Source organism: Elaeis guineensis, chromosome 7, assembly GCF_000442705.2.
Source record: "Elaeis guineensis isolate ETL-2024a chromosome 7, EG11, whole genome shotgun sequence".
NCBI classification, from domain to species: Eukaryota; Viridiplantae; Streptophyta; class Magnoliopsida; order Arecales; family Arecaceae; genus Elaeis; species Elaeis guineensis.
Genome location: NC_025999.2, coordinates 3,318,654 through 3,339,013, shown reverse-complemented (window position 1 = coordinate 3,339,013; position 20,360 = coordinate 3,318,654). Strand labels below are relative to the sequence as shown.

The following is a 20,360-nucleotide window of genomic DNA, read 5'->3' as shown; positions in this document are numbered from 1 at the left end:
TATGATGGACAGGACGACTCTTATGAGATCAGTGCTCAATTCTATCTTGGTGTACCTCTTGGTCAACATGATGTCCCGATTTCCTATCTTAAAGGACTAGAGCAGTGGTTTCGAAATTTTCTGTGGGACTCGGAGAATGACAGGCATGGGATCCACTTGCTATCCTGGAAGGTGATTTGCCAGCTTATGAGGAATGGTAGTCTAGGGATTCAATCCCTGGTAGTCAAGAGGGAGACTACGATTTTCATGCATGCCGTCAGATTCCTTATCCAGCTAGACAGTTTTTGGAGTAAGGTGTTGAAGGCCCGGTATGGAGTGTGGAGCCAAGAGTCCCAGATCGAGGGAGAGTATCAGAGATCACTAGATTATTTGGCTGTTAGTTTGTTGATCAGATCCTCACCACTATTGTTCCGATTTACCATAGTCAAGATCTGAGGGCGTGGGGCCAATCTTGCTGCCCTAGGATTCTCTTGAGGGACCTTTCTGAGATGTGTAGGCCAGTGATGGTTAGGAGGATCGAGATTGATTAAATTTAGAGAGTACCTACCCACCCCAGAGTGAGACTATTTCTTTGAAAGCTTGCATGGGACCGACTTTTGATGCGCATGCATCTCAGAGATACGGGCATGGAACTGTTAGTTTCTTGCTCGATCTGTAGGCTGGAGGATGAGTCAACAAAGCACGCGATCTTGCATTGTCCGAGGGCCAAGCTGATTTAGAGGAGGGCTGGCGGCCAACCTTAGGAGACGACTGGAGGTGATTGGCTAGTGTCTTTCTTGAGTCGGAGTGCAGCTGACAGGATGACCTCCACTTGGAGGGGCAGGTTGGCTTACATCGCCTACCAAATTTAGCTTTCCAAAATCAACCTAGTCTTCGAGGGTGAGGTGTTTCTTACACACCAAGTGTTGGAGAGAGTGATCTATTTGTCTGCGGAGTATAGTCATGTTGATGCTGCTAGCCTGTCCCTTTATACCCCCATTCACTAGAACTCCTTTGCTGCTCTTGCAGCGATCCGAAGGGTCATTTTCATCTCTTGGAAGCCCCCTCTTTCGAGATTTGTCAAGATAAACTTTGATGGCAGAATTGAAGATGGGAGGGATGGTGTGGGATTTGTCATCCAGAATCCGAATGCCAAACTGTTGGCAGCTAAAGATTTCCATCTCTTCGAGCCTCCAATTTCAGAAGCTGAGCTTTATGCTGCCTGAACGAACATCATTTTTTTCAGACAGAAGCTGAGCTTTATGCTGTCTGAACGAACATCATTTTTTTCAGACAAAAGCTGCAGGTTTTCGTCGAGAATAACATTGCCACCATCATTGGATAGATCCACGACAGCAAGAGACAGCTAGAAGCCCATCCTCTTCTCTCTAATATCTGAACTACGCTTCACCTTTCAACTGCAGTGATGGTGCAATATATCTATTAGAAGATGAATAACACGACAGATTGGATCGTATTGTTTGTTATAGAACACTCTGTAGATTGAGCTTGGCGACAGGATGATAACATCCCACTAACCCTACGAAAACTTCTATATTCTGATTTTTTAGACCGCTCTCACATCAAAATGATGTAACCGTCCGTATGTACCAAAAAAAAAAAAAAAAAAAAAACAACATATACATCATCAATCTAAGATTGTCTGACAATGAAAGAAGACTTTATATAAAGAACACTACTCTGAAGCATATTCCGAAGACGAGAATAAACAAAAATCCTTATTTATAAAATTCCATAGCCGCAGTTCATATAAATGAGCAAGTCCTCCAATGTATATAGGTCGCCTTCAACATGATGGCTAATTTGGTCAGATTGTGCACGCAGACTTTCAAAAAAAGAAAGCTCCCTGCGCTAAATAGTCATAGGATTTTGTTCTCGTATACATGTACCACAAGTAAAGCTAAACGAGAGACAGATGCTGGCCCTCATGATACCATTACTAACCCATAAGCATACAAAGGCAGCATAGGGTGGTGGGAAAATTACCGAATGTGAAAACTGGCAAAAACTTAAAAATAAAAAGGCAGTACGAGAAGATGAACAAATTGACAATGGAGATTCGTCGGGTGAGAATTTTCAGCTAACTGCTTCCCTTCTGTTTGAGTGTGATCTTGTCTCCTAAACTGAGGGCAATTCCTTGTGTCTTGCTTCTTATCCTAATGTAACCACCAAGCTTCCCATCTGCTTGTTTCTCAACGCTGACATTCACCAAAGCATCCTCTCCGAAGACACTCTTTGCATACAAATTAACTGCGAGAAAGCCACATTCCCCCTCCAATGCAGAACTGCAGACAATGGCATTTAAAATGAAAACAAGACTAATATTAGTTCAGATGCGGAGAAAACCATACCTAAAAGGAGAAACACCAACTCATCGCATTATAATTTGATTTCATTTTCATACACACACACACACACACACACACATGTAACATGTTGATGGATTCAGAACTTACGGTGGAGTGAGACACTTCATGTTTGTTGACTTGATGATGTGATTCAAAAATGCCCTTTCATCCTGAATTACACTGTTCACTGCCACCTGAAATGCAAACCAGAAAAAATACTGCTCATTAGTTATTCATTTGCAAGAACAGAATATGTTTCACAGTGCAATTAAATGCTATTAAAGACAGGCAGCACTGGCCATAAAGCAAAATATAATCCGCATAAGTTAATTGAAGATTTGAGGCAAAATGAGGAACTGTCAGCTAGAAGAAATATGGGTTTCCTCATTGTTTTTTGTTTATATAAAATGTAACTGTAGCTGTCTTGAACCAGGAAATGAGAATCATAAAACAAAATCAGGTCACAGTAAAAGTATGCAAAAATGGCTCTCATGTGGATTAACACAAATAATTACACACATACAGAGATACATAGGTAAATACACATAGGATTTGCTTATTTAAAATTGGAAGAACAACCTCCATGCCAGTTGGTTGAAATATTATATTATTAAGACATGCTGCAAAAATAACGGTTTTCCTGCATAAGAAACAGAGCAAAACCCTCATCTGAAATTGAACAAAGCTGCCCTTGCTCTGAGTTAAGATATTAAAGACCGAGAACAGAATACAGGCTCAGGCCAAAAGAAATGTAGAGACGGCAGAAGGATTTCCCATGCAAAGGTTACTCAGCTCCCACAACCCTTTGCAAGAAGTCCACTTTTTTCTTAGTCACCTCTGAGAGTTGAAATGAAATCCGCCATTTCCTCCAATGTATCATTTCCAAATCTCAAGAGTAAATGCGCATATGCAGTGCACTGTCATATACCAACTATGCACTAAAAATCTCCATAACATTTTGGGAAGATGGGAAAATATTAAGCATGTTGAACTTGTTAGTAAACACAATTCGTGGGGTAACAATGTAAATCCAATCCAAAAGTTGATACCAAGTTTTCCTTGAGTAAAATTCAAAATAAAGTCCAAATATACAAGAAAAGGCTCCTAAGTCATTTGAAAATACTAAACAATTAACATACATATTACTATTATGCAACATAAATAATTATACTAATGCTCTACATTGCTTCATATCATTTCCAGATAACATAGATATGGTCTGATATAAGCTAGCATCCATATCAAGCAAAATTTGAGAAGACAGGTGACAAACCTTGTTTTCCCATTCGAATTCTGCCCACATACTCCTAAATGCCACATCCGCACAGGTAGCGGGAGATATGTAGTCCATGATGTCAATGTGAATGTCATTTAGGACAACAACAGTTCGCTCAAGCACATTTGAAGTCTCATAAACAATGTTACCAAATATAACTCCTGTTTCTGTTGATGAGACCTTGATATTGGCTCGAATTTGCTTGCTTGACTCTGGTGCTAGAGTATAGTTCTGTGGGCGGTCTACAAGTTTGAGGTCTCCCATGGTTGCCAATTCCAAACACAAGTTCTGAAGAGTCTCTTTTGTTCGGTTAATGACTGTAACATCAAGAACAATGTCGTAATGATGGACTGTCACATATGCTTCAGCATACACAGGATCACTAAATCCTGTGAGTTGCAGAATACGATTCAATCTATTGGCATCATCTCCATCCTTCATAAACTCTCCAGTTGCACGTTTTAAATCATCTTGAACCTCATCCTCTAATTCAAGCTGGCTCATACCCTGTAAACAGAAGGTGCCAAAAGCACAAAATATGAAAAGAAATCCTTCACAGAGCAGTTGTAGTGGTTCCATTAAACAAATAATAGCATGAAAGTGGCGCAGTTAAAGTCTTATAAGTGGGAAAATTATCTTTTTGTACAATCATTTAAATAAAAAGAATATTACAGTTCTTTTTTCTTTTTTGAGAGGGAGCGAGACCCACACACACTATAATTACCCAAGTCTGGATCTTTATGGATGCACCACCCAAAAATCTTACAGTATAAATTAATAGTCAGTTACCATATTACAGATTTTGAAATAAAGTAAAAGAGTTATGAATTAGAGTATTAAACTTGCTTTATCATCTTAAAGAACATTAGCATCGTCATAGATTTACCTCAGACAAGCAGATAAAAAAGGGTAGCTTGTAAGTGCACAGTAAAATATTGAAGTGATTGCGAATCAACTTAAAACTTAGAAAGAAAACCAGTTAACTTGCTCCAGTTTACTCCAGATTATTTTTTTATCTAATCGATATGTACTATCATAAAACCCAAATAGTGTTCTTCCACATACATAACTCATTCTAGTTGATGAATTATTCCCATTTCCCCACATCCAATTTTCGACATGTACCAAGGTCAATGGTCTATATTTTATATTATTTCTGGTGGCCTCTTGTGCCAGGCATCACAAATATTTACAATACTCAATGCAATCTCAATGCAGAAACCATCTCTTTTCCCTAACTGCAATCCATCCTTCAAAATTTTCATGATAATAGACCAAGATAAAAAATACTTCACAGAAAAGATTGGAAACCATAATCACTAATATGTAAAAGACATAATTCATTGAGCCAAACAGCTTTCATGATATATAGAGAACCATGTGTAAAACAGTAGTACAATGCAAATATAACAAGCATTGCAAAGCTTCACAATGAATTAATAGACTCAATTGCCCAGCCCAGCACCTTCAATCACTATAATCTAATTCACATATCCTGCAAATTGTTGTGGCACTCTCTAGTGTCAAACACATGCTAGCTTTTAAAGTGGTTCTCACTTTAAAAGCACCTCATGAAGTTTGACTCACCATCCAAGCAATATTTAGGTGGGAGTTCAGCAGCCTTTCACCAAGTTGTCAAAGATAATGCCCTTAAGACTAAAACTAGCAATTCTTGTCAAGCTCTTTCCAGTTCAGATATTCCATTTCTTTCCTTTCACTACATTGAAAAGCATAGTGTCTTTCAGGTAGTTTTATCTTTTAATGGAACAGACAGATAATAACAGCCAAATCAAAACAAGTATCCTAAAAATTTCAAAAAGTAGAACCTCTGATTCGGAATTAGTTGATAGTTCGAATAAATTTGTAAATCCAGTCAGCTAATCCACTTTAAAATGGTTATAGATATTCCTTTCCTAGTCCTTCTATGTTGCAGGGTTGAAACCAAAAAAATATTTGTGATTTTCCTAATGTTTTCAACAAAACCTTCTCATAGAAGTATTTTACCAATGTTTTTGGTGATATTGGTAGATGATATTTGAACAGGTCCTTTTCTATTCATGTAAGTATTTCTTACAGAAGTTATTATACCGGCAATAGTGTCCCAACTCATAATGAACTATAAATTTTTGTGCCTCCTAATGTTGACACAATCAACATGTTTTGTTTTTCCTGTTTTCTTTGTTTTTTTGAATTATTAAATTTTAAAAAGTATCTGTGTGAGATGCAATCTATTAATTTGATCTATTTCATATAGCCTACTATATCATAGCATCATCTATTAGTGCTTATGATACTTTGGGAGTTAATGAAACTATTTTAGTGATCCTTAATGAACAAATACTTAAAAAAATATTTTCTTTTGCTACTAGAGTCCACTTAATGACTATAGTATATAGAAGAAACATAAAAATATGGTTGAAAGGCATATATGATCTTAACATAGGTCTATAAGGATTTATATTTTGATGAATCCAGATATGTTTCTTTAGTGGGCTGGTCACAGCACAGTCGCTTAATAACTGACAAATTCTTCATGGATTAAAGAAAGTGTTAAAAGTAATGCATACATAAAAAGAGAAAAGCAATGATGTTCATACAACCAAATCCATTTAGTCTTGTTCTTGGACACTTTTTTCGGATCTCAAAGACTTTGGTGTGCCATCCATATGCCTGACACCAAAATTCATACATTATTATAGCAAAATAGCTTGCTTAAAGCAATTTCACATCCTTGAACATATCCATTTAAGTACATTATGTATGGAACAAGGAATCTCCTTCCCTGCAACTTCCAAAACTACAAACTCCTATTACATAATTTGATTGTGTTTTTAAGTCAAGTGAAATATTCTGTTTTCAAATCAGTGAATCCAAAAATCCAAAAGCAATTCATTTAGCTAAATTACACTAGATTTCACTTTAAGAGATTAGTTCTTCTCTTCATCATCTGAATGGTAACCTTCTCTAATAAATACACCATCTCATTTCATCCTACAAATGTTCATATGTAATCTACTTTTAACATGCATCTCACACAATAAAATCCTCTTATGAGCCATACCCTCTCTAATCTCTGCAATGTATAGCTATTCAATGAAGATCATTGTATTCAAGAAACAAAATTACAGAGAAAAGGATGACTACCAGCTCCAAGTCACTTACATGTAATATGGCTGAATGATCCAAACCTAAGGTGTCAAACACCAAGTAACACAAAAAATGTTGTTTTTCCCATAGTCAAAAATAAAGAGGCACTTTAACAAAGAAAACTAGACACTTATTCCCATCGCAGAAATTAAGAGATCCTTTTTTATTTTTTTATTTTTTTTTTCTGATGGCTTTGACCATTATTTTTCAAGATTCTTTTGCAGACTGCTAGAACAGAACCCAAGTTTACAAGTTCATGTTGCTTTCTTGTTTTCAGTAAGTTTACCATGTACTCAAAAATAAACAAATTATATGGGTCTCATTGTCATATTGAACTTTCTGTATTAGAACATATATGGATTCCACTTTTATTAGTTATGGTTTTAAGTTCTGTACAAATTTCAAAGCCACCATCAAGTAATTGTCAGTTGGATGTCTCAGAGTTGATAAATTGCTATACCAAGAAATGCAACAATATAAGTGCACATGTGATTTATGAAATGTGACAAGTTCATATTCCCTTACCTTTCTACTCTTCAAATGGTAGAAATCAATAAGATCATCAGGCTGTGCATGAGATATTTGGGCCTTTGCTTTAATCTCCTCTGTTTCTCGGAACTGTTTTTCTGCAAGCATCTTTGCGAAACTCTGGCGGCATGATTGCAGCCAAATCTTCCTAACCTCGTCACCAGTATTGCAGAGCAGTCTTATGCAGAGCACAATTCTGTCATAAGAATCATTATCAATCGGGTGGGATACAGATGAAGACTGCCCCAACTGAAGCATGGAGACCATGATCAACAAGGCACTGCTGCAAGCTTTGTTGGCCTCAGCCTTTGATGGCTGGACCTCCTCCAATCTCAAAACAAGTTTAGTCAAAGTGCAAGAAACAACAGCCCCTAAGAAGAAGTCACCCGAAAGAATTAAAGACCTCAAATTTCCAGTTGACGTCAAGGAACCAGGAACAATTGTGGGGGCAGAAAAAGAAGTCTCGGAAGCAGCACTTTGTGTTGCATATGTCCCATCCGCCAGAATCACCGGTCTTCTCGATGAAACAGTAATGAAGGAGTTCACCTGTTGTGGCGGCTTCGAAACATCAGTCACCTCCCCCTCCTCATTGCTAGTGTAGAATGGGAGATCTCCAAGGCACTGCTTAATTGTTGCGATCCCACTCTCCACTTCAGACAATGAGAGGCAGTATTCCCCAATGATCCAAAGGGCGCATGAGCAGACACGTGCAGCCCTAATCTGGTAGAATGTATCGAGCAATCTCGTGATTATAGAAACTCTGAGCTTCGGGTTGGTTTCGATTATCTCTCGCACGAAGAGAACCACATCTATGGCAGATGCAACATTGGTGTCTCCAAGGAAATCCATCAGGAGATGGACGACAGTGCTTGCGACCTCCGGGAACTTGATTGCGCAAGTGTGGATGGCTTGAACCAGCATCTGCCTGTACTCTCCATTCTTCTCAAGCTCTCCACTTTGGGTCTTGACTACCTCCTTCTTGAGAGTGAGGACCACCTCGTCAATGTTCCTCGGGGTAATCAGCTCCAATGCAATGTCCAAGGTCTTGCGGCGGATGTCAAGATTCGGGCTTGATAAGGCTCTGAGCACATCCATGATGACTTCCACCATGATGTCCCTGTCGGAGGACTTGAGCTCATTGAGCCGGTCGAGGACAATAAGCTTCACATTGTTGTCGCTCTGAGAGAGGAGGAGTTGGCAGTAGGTGTTGGCGGCGGCACGGATAGCAGTGGGTGCGGATGATAGGGAGACAAGTGTCCCAGCGCACTCATATATGACCGCAGTGGAAGGGGAGTTCAAAAGGGAGATTATGATCTTGATGTACTTCCCCTTCTCGGCCCGGTTGGAGCGGCAGACCTTGCGGATGAGGTCGAGGACGGCCATCTGGAGGAGGTCACCCCACTCGGGGACCTGATCCGCATGGGAGAGGAGGTAGCTCACGGCACGGTCCTGGGCGCAGGTGACCAGCATGAGAAAGGCGTTGCGGCGGGCCGACAGGTCCTGCTCGGTGGAGAGGAGCTTCTCGACCATATCGGGAGCGTCGGGGAGGAGATGCTCACCCTGGGGGAGGCGGTAAATGGCGGAGACGGCGAGGAGGGCGTGGCGGCGGATGAAAGGATGGCGGTGCTCGAGGTTGGTGAAGATGGAGGGTATGAGGGGCTCCAAGATCTCGGCTTCCGAAAGGCGGCAGAGGAAGCGGAGGGTCACGCCGCGGATGTACTCGTTGGGGTGCTGGAGGTTGTTGCGGAGGTTCTGGCAGATGAGGATCATCTCCGGGAGGACGCGGCCGCGGGCGTCGGTCTTGTCGATGATCTCCAGGTAGAGCAAGAGGAGCTTCTGGATGGTGTGGTCCTCGGAAGGGAGGACGTAGCGGACGATGGTAATGAAGAGCTGGGGGAGCGTCTCGCCGTTGATGAGGAGCATGATGGCCTTCTTCATGGCGTCGATCTTGGCCGGGACGTCGTTGCCCTCCATGGCCTCCTTGATCTCGTTCGCAAGGGCCGGGGAGCCCTTGTCGAAGTGGATCAGAAGCGTACAAGATTTCTCCATTGCTTCTTCACGAACCCTAAACCTTGACCGCTCTGCTGCTGCAGCAGCTGCTAACCCTAACCCTAGAAAGGGGCCAACAGGGGGCCAGATCTGGATTAGACCGCTTCAGATCTTGGTTCAATTACGGGAGGAAAGATCACAAACCTATCAGATTCAACAATTCGATTCGAATCGAGAAGAAGTAATTAGAAAGATAATGGATCTGGCGATTACCTCGAAGGAGGTGGAGATCCGATCGGAGAAGACGACTCTAAGCACGGATCAGGAGCGCCGGAGACAGGATTTGGCAAACTAAAGAGAGTTTGCCAATGGGGATAGAGTCGAAGATTAAGAAATATCGAGGGAGTGGATTTTTTTCACCTCCAAGAACCGGAGAGGGGAAGAGAATCCCAACGGAGGGCGGAGGAGAGGGGTCCACGAAAAGGAAGAAGCACATGCCTCAGGAGAAATTCTCCTGAAGGCCAGCACCGGTGCGTTAGTGGCTGGGCTTAAGTCGGGACTGGGCTACCACCGGCCTAAGCTCAGCCTAGCCTCCGAAACGTCCATTAAACGGATATCCGGCCCAAGTCGTTCAACCCATTCTATAATTGGGTCAAATCAGATAAAATTGGCTAAACGAATCTAAAATGATCAAATGGGCTTAAATATTTTAAGCAGGTAAATGGGGTAATTGGGTCAGGTCATAAGTTGATCCGACCATCAACATGTCAAAATGAATTAAATGGTTTGGAGATAAAAAAAATTTGAACCTGTTTTTGTAAACGGGTCTAGAAAAGCCAACCTATTTATCTCAAATCTGAACTCGCTCAAAATAAGTCGATTATGAGTCAGATTAGCAAGTTGGGTCATAAATTGCCACATTCATCTTTAGTTTGGAGTTTAGGTTAAGTAATATCTTTGCGGCCTATAATAAAACTGTCTAACATTATTATGAAGTAGTAGTAGAATTGTAATTTAAATTTCTATTATCTATTATAGAGTAATGTAGGGATTTTTTTATTATCATTTTTTTTCGATGATTCTGAACATCTCATATGATTAACTATATTTAATCAATTTTTTTTAAAAAAAAATAAAAATTTAGAAGGAAAATTTTATTTTGTTTTATGAAAAGAATGTCCAGATCTATTTTATCTTTTAAAAAATTTTGGAAAAACATAAAAATCATTTTTGGCCAGAAAGCACAGTCCAGTGATAGAAAACAAAAAAAAAAAAAAGAGGGAGTGCGATGGTCTTTCTATATTCCTCTCTTTCCAAATGGTACAAAAGATCACTACCATGGAGAAGTCAAAAACTAGTTTCAATTGTTTAGGAACATTAATTTATTTTTCACAAATCTGTCCGGAAATTAGGTAAGAAGAGATGCAAAATTGGTGGCAGATTAACGGCAGCTATATGGTACACTTTCCCTGAGACGTTTAGAAATTTTGCCATGCAACAATAAATGACTAATGGATTCTTCAAGTCGTTGCAAAATACACGTTTTCTTAACTTAGTACCCCTTTTCTTGAAAAATGTTGTTTTGATCTTTAGTGTTCTTGCAATCAGGCCACTGAAGGATCCTCATATACCATAAGCGGAGCTAGCAAATTCCAGAAAGTTTTGGAGAATGGGGCTCAGGCTCATGGTATGTAGATTAGCCGTGCGATGGGCCATTGAAACAAAAACCGGATTTGGCACGGTCCTATGCTCAAGGGTGGTGGGCCATATCAGGCACAGTCTGTTGGTCCATTTTGAAAGATTTTTTGATTAATTTTTATAATATTATTAATATTTTTTTTATATTTATTATCTAATTTTTTATTCATATTTAATAAACATATATCATTAGTCAAAAATTTGCACAAGATAGATATGATGATGTTTTATTAGAACAAAGTATGTCCAATACATAACTTAGCTGCTGTATTTGATCCACATATTAAATTGAATGGTGTGCTAATTTTATTTAATGCGTATAATGAAAACATGCTTAAAAATTATAAACCAGCTAAAGCTGATGTAACCCAACTTCTTTATGATATTTGTGTTTTATACGATGAAAAAGTTCATGGATCTAGATTGCCCATATCAGCTTCACAAAACTCCACTTCTCCTTCTAGTATTTCTTTCTCATCATCTATTTTCTCATTTATTGTACATAAAAAATATGCACATGCTTCAAATTCATCTACATCTTCATTTTTAAGCAGTGAAACTTGAATTTTATTTACGAAATGATCTTCAATTTGCATACGATGAAACTTAAATAGAGAGTTTTGATGTGTTAGCTTGGTGGAAGAATGTTAAAAATTAATATACTGTTATGTTTGTCATTATACGTGATATCTCAGTTGTGCCAATGTCCACAGTAACATCAGAATCCACTTTTAATACAGATCGACATGTTCTTGATGAAAAAAGAAGTAGGATGACTGGCAATATAATTGAGATGCTCCTATGCTTTAAAGATTGATCGGATGCCGAGGAGAGACTTTAAGATAAAGGTGGATATGATACAATATCCAATGATAACGACATAAACACTACTGATGATCAATAAGATTTTTATCATTTATTTTTAATTTTTAATTTCTTATAATGTATCTTTTTACTTTTTAATTGTTGAGGTAAGTCACCTCTATATCTTTTCTCTTGTTCATTGTATTCTGAAGGTTAGACCTAGTCCTCCTCCCTCTCTTATATCATTTTGAATTTTATTAATAAATTGATAGGGGTCCACATCAAACCTCCCACTATTATAAGGTGGCTTTTTATTTTTTACAAAAAAAAAATCTAATATTTCCTCATCTTTTTTATATTTACTCCCTAATCTCTTTTTAATTTATAAAAAAATATTTTTTTAAATTTAAAAAAAATATATTACAGGCCATGTTAGGGCACGATCCATCTTAATAGGGTGGGCTGGCACACGGGCTGGGGTCATGCCAGCCCAAGCCCTTATGGGCCATACCGAGCTTGAGCCACGGGCTGTAACATATTAAGCCCAACCCGGTAAGAGGGTGACTTGGCTCCAGAAAATTGTGAGGATAGTGAAGCTCCTTTTGACCACGGGTCTTCCACAAGAGTATGTCTTTTCCATTTCCTAGTCTGTATCCTGTTGGAATTTAAAGAGGGGGCAAGGAGTCTAGGATACCTTCTCATATTGGAGAGAAACTTTGAATCTGTCAGAAAGAGTCTATGGTACCTGCTTCTTCCAAAGGGCTTTGCCATTGCTTAGAAATATCTATGACCATTTTTAATGTAGAACTGGAGCCATCTAAACCCTTGACTCCTATGCCGCTTTCTTCTTTAAACTCGCACACCATTTTCCAGTTTGCTAATTAACTGGATAGGCTAGATGTCATTGAGGTTTATTTTACCTAGAAAACATGATCTATGGATATTGATTTGTTTCTTTAACCACAAACTAAAGTCCTATAATTAATTAACCAGAATTTCACTCGCTGTCCTGCAACAAGAATCTACAGATATATATACTTCAAAGAGCAAATGTAACCAACATCATTCTCTCACCAAACACGTACATAACCCATGCAACTCTACAGCTTCAGAGACCGAGACCTCCGTGATGAGAAGAGTCGACGGGGTGAGAACGTTCCCACATGCTTCGGAGTTGCAAATCCCTTGAGCAAGCGGTGGTCCGGCAGCAATAACCCCTCATCTCTCTCTCCGTTTAGCCCACCGTTCGATATCCTCCGACCGGTGAACGTCGTGCATTTCACCAACTTTCCGATGAACGACGTCTTGGTCGATGCATGGCCGTCTTTTTTCCCCGTTTCATTCATCCTTGCACTCAAGTACTCGCGCATGGCGTCTACTCCTTGTGTGACGACGTCCATGGGAGGGCTCACGAGGGGGTTGCCCTCAACATGGAGGGTCCGGAGCTTGGTGAGGCAGCCAAGGGAGTTGGGGAGGGCGGTGAGGTTATTGTAGCCGACGTCGAGGTCGGTGAGAGAGACGAGAAGGCCGAGGGAGAAGGGGAGGGAACAGAGGTGGTGGAAGTTCTGGCTGAGGTCCAGGGACTGGAGACGGATAAGGTTCTCCAGGCCATCGGGGAGGGAGCTGAGGCAGTTGAGACGGGCGTCGAGGGAGCGCAGGGAGGTCAGGTGGGAGGTGGAGGATGGGAGGAAGGCCAGCTTGTTGGAGTTGACCGAGAGAGTCCGGAGGTTGGTCAGCTCGTAGCCTATGGTGTCAGGGAGCCTTGTCAGCTTGTTGAAGGTGGCATTCAGCTCCTCTAAAGCCCTGTTTGAAAGAGAACAAAGCTGTGATTTTCCTACTCTTGCTCACGATATGATGTGTAATTCTTTATCATCAAGCATTCAAAAAATTAAGTTGATTGAAAACGAAATGTCACAAGTCATGGACAACTTAATGGCCTTATTAACAAAATGGGAGCTGGCCAAGTTATATATGGTAGTAGTGAATGGACTCTCCCACTATTTTGATGAGGTCTAGGAGAGTTGCGTAGGGATAAAGTTCGAGGCATGGTGATTACCTGCAATTCTCGATGGTATTGGGAAGGGACACGATAAGGTTGCTGGAGACATTGAGGACCTTGAGTTTCATAAGACAACCAATGAGTTGGGCAACATCTTCAACTGGTTCGAATGCACGTCCAACACCTCCAAATTCAAAAGCCTCGCTGTAAGCGACTCTGGAATGCTCTGTTACCATAGATTACAAGATAGAGTTTTAAAAAATAAGCACATAATTTGTTTCTATATTAACCGAAAAGGTCTGGAGCCCAACAATTGCTAGCTAATCTAGTTGGCACCCCCTTCTAAGACTTGCTCTGCATGATGGAAGGTAGAAACTCCTTCCAGAATAATTTTTATGCATGCAGACACGAAAAGAAAGTTTGTAGATAAGTTCCTTTTTTTTTTTTTTTTTTTGATGAAATAGGAGGCTGAGAAAGCAGGCACCTGTCCTTTATTTCGAGTAAGTTATTTACGGAGAAAAGTTTGTAGATAAGTTAATGAAAGCCAACTTAATTTGGTGTAAGAGTAAAGTTGATCCATTAGATCTTAGGTTCAAAAAGTGTAAACAGACTCTTCCACATATGGCTGCGTACATCTCATCCCACAGAATCCTTTTGGTGCAAAACAACAAACCTTGGCTTTTCTGTCTCATTATTTAAGGCCTATTTTGTCTGTAGGATGCCATCAAGTTGTTGATGGGGATCTAGTGGCTAATTGCTAACTTATATGCATAACTAAGCGTGGACCTGGTATGCACCAACCTACCAAACCCATGCGGCCTTTAAAATATTTAAATATATAAACACTCAAATTAATGGTTCCCCTCCTTTCCATCGGATGATATTAATCCTGCGGACCAATATTATCCAGATCAAGGAAAAACGAAAGAAATATAATTGCAAAAAATATAAAATATTATCTCCCTCTCTGTGCGCCTGCATCTGCTTTTGCAAGGCTTGTGGTAATAATTGGATGTATAAAAAACCTATAAACAGATTTAAAATCGCTCCATATTACTTTTTGCTTCCAAAACCATATAAAATCATATGAAGTTATTCTAAGAAAATGATAAGGAAATCTTCAATAACGATGGTTAAGCAGTGTATCATTTACTTATGGAGCATCAAGGGGAAGCATGCTTAATTACCTCAAGGTTGTTGTTGGAGAGGTCGAGCTTGGTGATGCACAACAACTGGGTAGTAGGGTTTGGCAGGGAATTCAAGCTCATCCCACTGAGATCCAACTTCTGCGCCTTATCCTTCTCTACCTTCTGTGTCTTGTCCTTCTCCACCTGCGCTCTCTTCCTCGCCTCCATCCTCATCTCCCCTGGCATCGAACCAAACACGACAACTGATACACATAAATGCCAGAGTCCAAAACCAAAGACCAAAAGGAGACTAGAGAAAACGTACTACTAACTGAAAAGTAAATCTGGAAGCTTTTTACCTCCTGGGTATCTGGGTCTCTTGCTTAAGGGGTGCTTGATTTGGAATATTAACTTCGAGTAAGCTATTAATATAGAAGATGAGACCCACAGCAGTGCGAGACCGGAGGGGGTTGCTTCTAGCGTACGTACGGATGTACATCCGTGGCATCATGACACGTGTCCGCAGCCCGCATCGTGGCACGTTTTCGTGTGGAAGAGTCAACTCTGGGGTCACTCCTATCATCTCCGTCCTCCACCAGTGGGGCGGCTCCCGGAGGCGGCGGAGCCGCCGCCCGCTGATACCGAGCGAGACCGAGCATCGAGCCGCCAATTAGGACCCGCCACGTCATTGGACAGCGAAAGATGTTGTGGGGAACAGAACAGCAAATAGCTTGAGAGAGCTCTTAAAATGAGTTAAGGGCCTGTCCGGTTCTTCTCTCTTTTTTTTTTTTGATTATATCTATAGATATTATGAATATTTTTCTCTTTTCTCTTTTCTCTTTTTTTTTTTTTTTTTTTTTTTGGTATATTTGGAGAACTAGCAGGATGGAAGCCTAGCTAAGAATGAAGGTCAGGGAAACTTTATAAACTCAATCACTTTCCACCCTTGCAGTCGCTGGTTTAATGAAAGTAACGTCCACATACCAAAGCTCTCCTTTCATGCATCATGTTGTAGGTATCCCACCGTCGTCTACACAATATAATTTAGCTAGTATAAGCCTCCAATTTAGACTAGTTCCAAAATAACCAATGGTCCAAGTAGTTAAATGATATTAAACATGCAACGTGCCACGAGTGTCTCTCAATCGCACCATAAGATCCATTTGCAATATAAAATTAGCGTGGCAGGTTGTGATTGGGTCAATCGCTCATCCTATTGTGTAATCCGGTCCTTGTCCTCGGATAACTAGGCTTATCTAACTTTAGCAGCCATTTTTGGCCGCTGCCTTATGGTACTCACCTCTACCATTTTATTTTAGTAGATTTAAAGGACTTCTGTAGGCCTTGTCTTTTCCAAGAAAATTTTGGTTCTGAAGTCATCCAGAGATTGGATAGTAGAAATTGTGGCTTTTGTTTTCTTTTTGCCTGTCAACTTCCTAAGCCTGCATTCACGCATACCTTGATCTTCTACGAACGTGGCCGACCGTTGATATATGGACTGATTTTGACATTTTTTTGGTACAGATCAGGACAGTTGACATTTTTAAATAAGAGTGGATCTTTCGTATGGTTTATTTTGACAATGGATTTTATATATTTATGTAATTCTTTAGGTGATTGGTTTTATCACATCAAAGTTAGTTGATGAATTCATTAAAACAGACTTCTAAACTTTTGTATAAATTTGATGAAAGGTGGAAATCATGGTCCATATATGTTTCAAGAACTTTAATTTCGGAACTTGGATAAGCTGGGGATTGAAGTAGATATTTTACGATCACGTATATTTTGTCCCAAGAAAATGCTTCATCTGTGTTCTTTTCACCGGTACTATTGACAAATATTTTGCATATGAGCACTCAGATCAGCTCCAAAAATATTATTAATATGATTTAAATTCTAGATATTTTTATGAACTTGAATTATGATTCGATTCGAAGAATCCACGTTATGATTTGAATAAAATATTTTATAAGATCCGTGATGATAGTGGAGGGTATAGGCCGATAGGCTCGGGTCTGAAATCCACCACTGATCTTGTTAAGAGGTGCAGAGGCAACATTTTTTACGGTATGGATCAATATAAATATTATATTTTTTATCAATCTCGATAATTTTTGTGAGAGATTTGAAAAATATGATTAGGACTAGAATTTGGAGAGTTCTGAATAATTGTATCTCTCTTTTCATCGTAATAGAATTTTTTCTCTCATGTCTTGTTCGTGGATGTAGACTTTACAGTTGAATCATGTAAATCTTGTGTCCATTTTTTTTTTCTATTCTATATGATTGTGCGGGTCTGTATATATCTTATTTTATACTTATAATAACAAATCCAACCAATTCTCCGTCCATCCTCGCTGCTATCACATGGTAATCAACTGTGATCTCTTCCTTTTCCCCTTTTCTTTTTTCTTCAAGTACTGTGCTCTCATCTGATCAATGTGGATACTGCTTGATTCCTTAAGATTTTATATGCATGAATCATGAGTCACGACAAAATTTCACGAAGAAAAGGTCGACATTAATGTCAAATAAAGAAATCGATAACATCATCAATTCCTTTAGATATAGATTACGAGTGTTCCATTTTACCGATGAAGGAAAAAAAAAAAAAAAAACATTCATACGAGAGGCATACTGGTCCTACCTTTGACGTTAGTGTAATTTTTGTATTTTTAAACCGTGTACTAACATGAGGACCTGTCCAGATTTCTTGTATGGTTATCTCCTTGACATCACCTCATTGATAAATTGGCATGGTATTATATCCAGGATTATTAATTCTTTTCTGATGACAGGAATTGAGACAGGGACAAGATGATGCCCCCACGTTTTATAAGAGGCACGTAAGGGTAAGGCTGGACATTACTTATTATTATTATTATTATTATAATAGGCCTAACTCACGTAATAGTTGTTATAGTCCCTGGCGAGACTTCAAAGAACGCAGCCAAGGGAGCTTTTAAAATCATCTAACGGTGGGCTGTTGATAGCTATCGAGGCTGCACCGCGGGAACATAGGAAGATAAGCCGAAGCTCGATATCCTTTTTCTAATGAGTTATTGCGTTGCTTGTTAGCCAACCTATGAGACGTTTTCGCTACCCACCATTTTTAATTCTTTTAACATAAAAAAGAATTTCCTAACTCATGCTACAAATAAACATGTTGGGATTCGTTGAATATATTCTTTTCGCATTTAATCAATTGAGATAGAACACACGCCTCATCCAAATGGAGAGGTCTCGGATTGTTGTCATCGTAGTCTTCATTACCATTATCATCTTCTTCTAAGAGGATAAGATCCTTACTTTGTTCACATAACCTACCATCAAAGTGTAAAATCATCTACATGAATTGACCTATACCCGATGTTAATTCGATTTGAACTCTTGCCTCCTACTAATAGTCCCAGGTATTTAAATTCAAGTAATTTCAATGGTCTCACTCACATCCGTCCGCCAACAATTAATCTCCTTCAGTCTTGTGCCTAGGCCTTCTAATTTAAATGCTTAGGTTGAAGTTACTATATATATATATATATATATATATATATATATATATATAGTAATACTCCGTGGAGGAGTATAATGGCGTTGATAACTTAGCTTCTCCAAATATTGTGGTATTGCCAACTCAGATTGCTACCTCATGCGGATCTCCTCCATACTTTGTTTGGACTTCCTTCCTCTCTGCTTGCCGCCACCTCCCGCCGATCTTTACTGGTTTCTTTCTTTGCTAAGCTCTTGCGGACGGCCGCCTCCATCGTCGCCTTCCTTCCTCACAAATCTCCGCCCACCTCCATCCATCTCAGGTGCTTTCCTTCTTATATGTTCAAAAAAAGAGATAAATAAAAAGAAAAAAAAAAGAAAAAGAAAAAAGTTACCAACACAAAATCCCAGCAACCATCATCGAAACTTCCATATTCAGCCGCTCTAAGCCTCCCAATTAGGACTCCTGGCCGCCCCCCGCACCCTCTACGGCCTTGCCTCGTCGTTGTCTCCTCTTGTTCCCTCACCCAACCCCGATGAACTCAAGACCCACGGCTCCACGCAAGCACCGGCGACTGCCCGCACCCCTCTGTTTGCACTCCTCCCTCAGGTGCTTTCCTTCCCCTCTATTTTTTATTCTTCAGTAGCATTTTTTTTTTTGCTTCGAGCCTCACAAACGCCCACTTTTGTAGCTGGTGAGGCGGAGCCGGAGCCTAGAGTGGGGGGGGGGGGCGAGAGGCACCCGGAGCCGGGTAGGGGAGGCGAGGAGGATTGGTGGTGTCGGAGCTGGGGGAAGAAAGGGGAGGGGAGGGGGTTTGGTGGCGTCAAAGCGGGTGCAGCGTGGACGGTTGTAGGGTGAGGCCACGGTGAGGGTGGCATGGATGGCAGCGATCTGGGCCTCACGCGACGGGGGCGGAGGGGAGGTAGCGAGAGGAAGGGAAGGGGAAAAAAAGTAAAAAAAAAAAAGAAAATATTTGGGGAAGGGGAGGAAAAAATATATATATCTATTATTATTTTATTTCTAATAATAATTAAAAATATTATTTTTCTATTTAGCTTTGATAGGGTATTAAAAGAGGGATGGTCGGCTGTGCATGATGAGGAGAATGGTGGAGAGCTTGAGTTGTATCGATAAAAAGAGGAAAAAAATGGATTTGATAGGGTATTAAATGAAAGGATGGTGCGAGTGGGCAAACACAGTGATGTGTCTGTATTTTATTCCACTATATCATAATAAGTGAGAAAAAAAAAGAAAAAAATAGAAAAAATTATGGAGCAGGTTGGCTGTAATCTCTCCAAAGGTCACCCCCATCATCCCGAACCCCAATACTATTTTACTTTTCAAAAAAAATCTAATTTTGATAATGGTTTTAGTAATTATTTTATTAAAATTAATCATTCACTGATATTAGATAATAAAATTTGAGAAAAAATTATTATTTCATAGATTTATACATATTTGCACGTCCATAATAAAGAATTCTCCTAGGGTATGCCTTGTTATCTTTCTTTCCTTTTTTTTCTTTTCTGAATGATTATTATGATAACTGGTGTTCTAATTTTTATATTGTGTAATCATCGTCTGTGAAAATCAATAGAAGAATTTAGGGCCAGCATAATGTATATCTTTTAAATATTGAAAATATTTCTTTTGATATGTTATTAATGTTTAATTGATCCTTTTGTATGGTATTGAGTTACTATGCCGTTGATATTTTCTGAATTATTGTTTCAAAATTTTATTTTTTTAATTGTTTGAGTAAATCATGAGGCCATGTGTTGTACATTGGGAACTCTAAAATTGTTTGTTTATTAACATTTGTAGTCCACTAAGAATATATATTAACTTTCATTTAATAGATGCATAACGCTTCATCCTCCTATATAAGATGTAGAATTATTCTTTCTTATTCACTGTTGCTTCTTTTTGCACTGTTGCATAGGTCTATGTT

The 20,360-nt window shown here is 39.5% G+C and overlaps 1 protein-coding gene and 1 pseudogene across 2 annotated transcripts; both read right to left on the bottom strand.

The window, feature by feature from the left end:
• Positions 1-1,705: 1,705 nt before the first annotated feature.
• On the bottom strand, positions 1,706-9,786 carry LOC105049345 (coatomer subunit beta-1). 2 transcript variants are annotated; one of them, XM_073260606.1, is made up of 5 exons: positions 9,562-9,786; positions 7,297-9,459; positions 3,622-4,131; positions 2,457-2,542; positions 1,706-2,285 (listed from the first exon to the last, which is right to left on the bottom strand). In XM_073260606.1, exons 2-5 carry the CDS (start codon positions 9,346-9,348, stop codon positions 2,081-2,083), a joined length of 2,853 nt encoding a protein of 950 aa, XP_073116707.1. In that variant the 5' UTR covers positions 9,349-9,459; positions 9,562-9,786; the 3' UTR covers positions 1,706-2,080. The 2 variants fall into 2 exon arrangements, with proteins under 2 accessions (XP_073116707.1, XP_029121602.1); XM_029265769.2 differs by having other exon boundaries at positions 7,297-9,410.
• Positions 9,787-12,699: 2,913 nt separating this feature from the next.
• On the bottom strand, positions 12,700-15,307 carry LOC105049344 (uncharacterized; annotated as a pseudogene).
• Between the last annotated feature and the right edge of the window lie 5,053 nt (positions 15,308-20,360).

Coding starts and splice junctions, on each gene's coding strand:
- LOC105049345 (XM_073260606.1), bottom strand. CDS start 9,348: ATGGAGAAATCTTGTACGCTTCTGATCCACTTCGACAAGGGCTCCCCG. Junction 4,132..7,296: donor ACCATTTGAAGAGTAGAAAG/GTAAGGGAATAT, acceptor TTCTGTTTACAG/GGTATGAGCCAGCTTGAATT. Junction 2,286..2,456: donor ATGAAGTGTCTCACTCCACC/GTAAGTTCTGAA, acceptor CATTGTCTGCAG/TTCTGCATTGGAGGGGGAAT.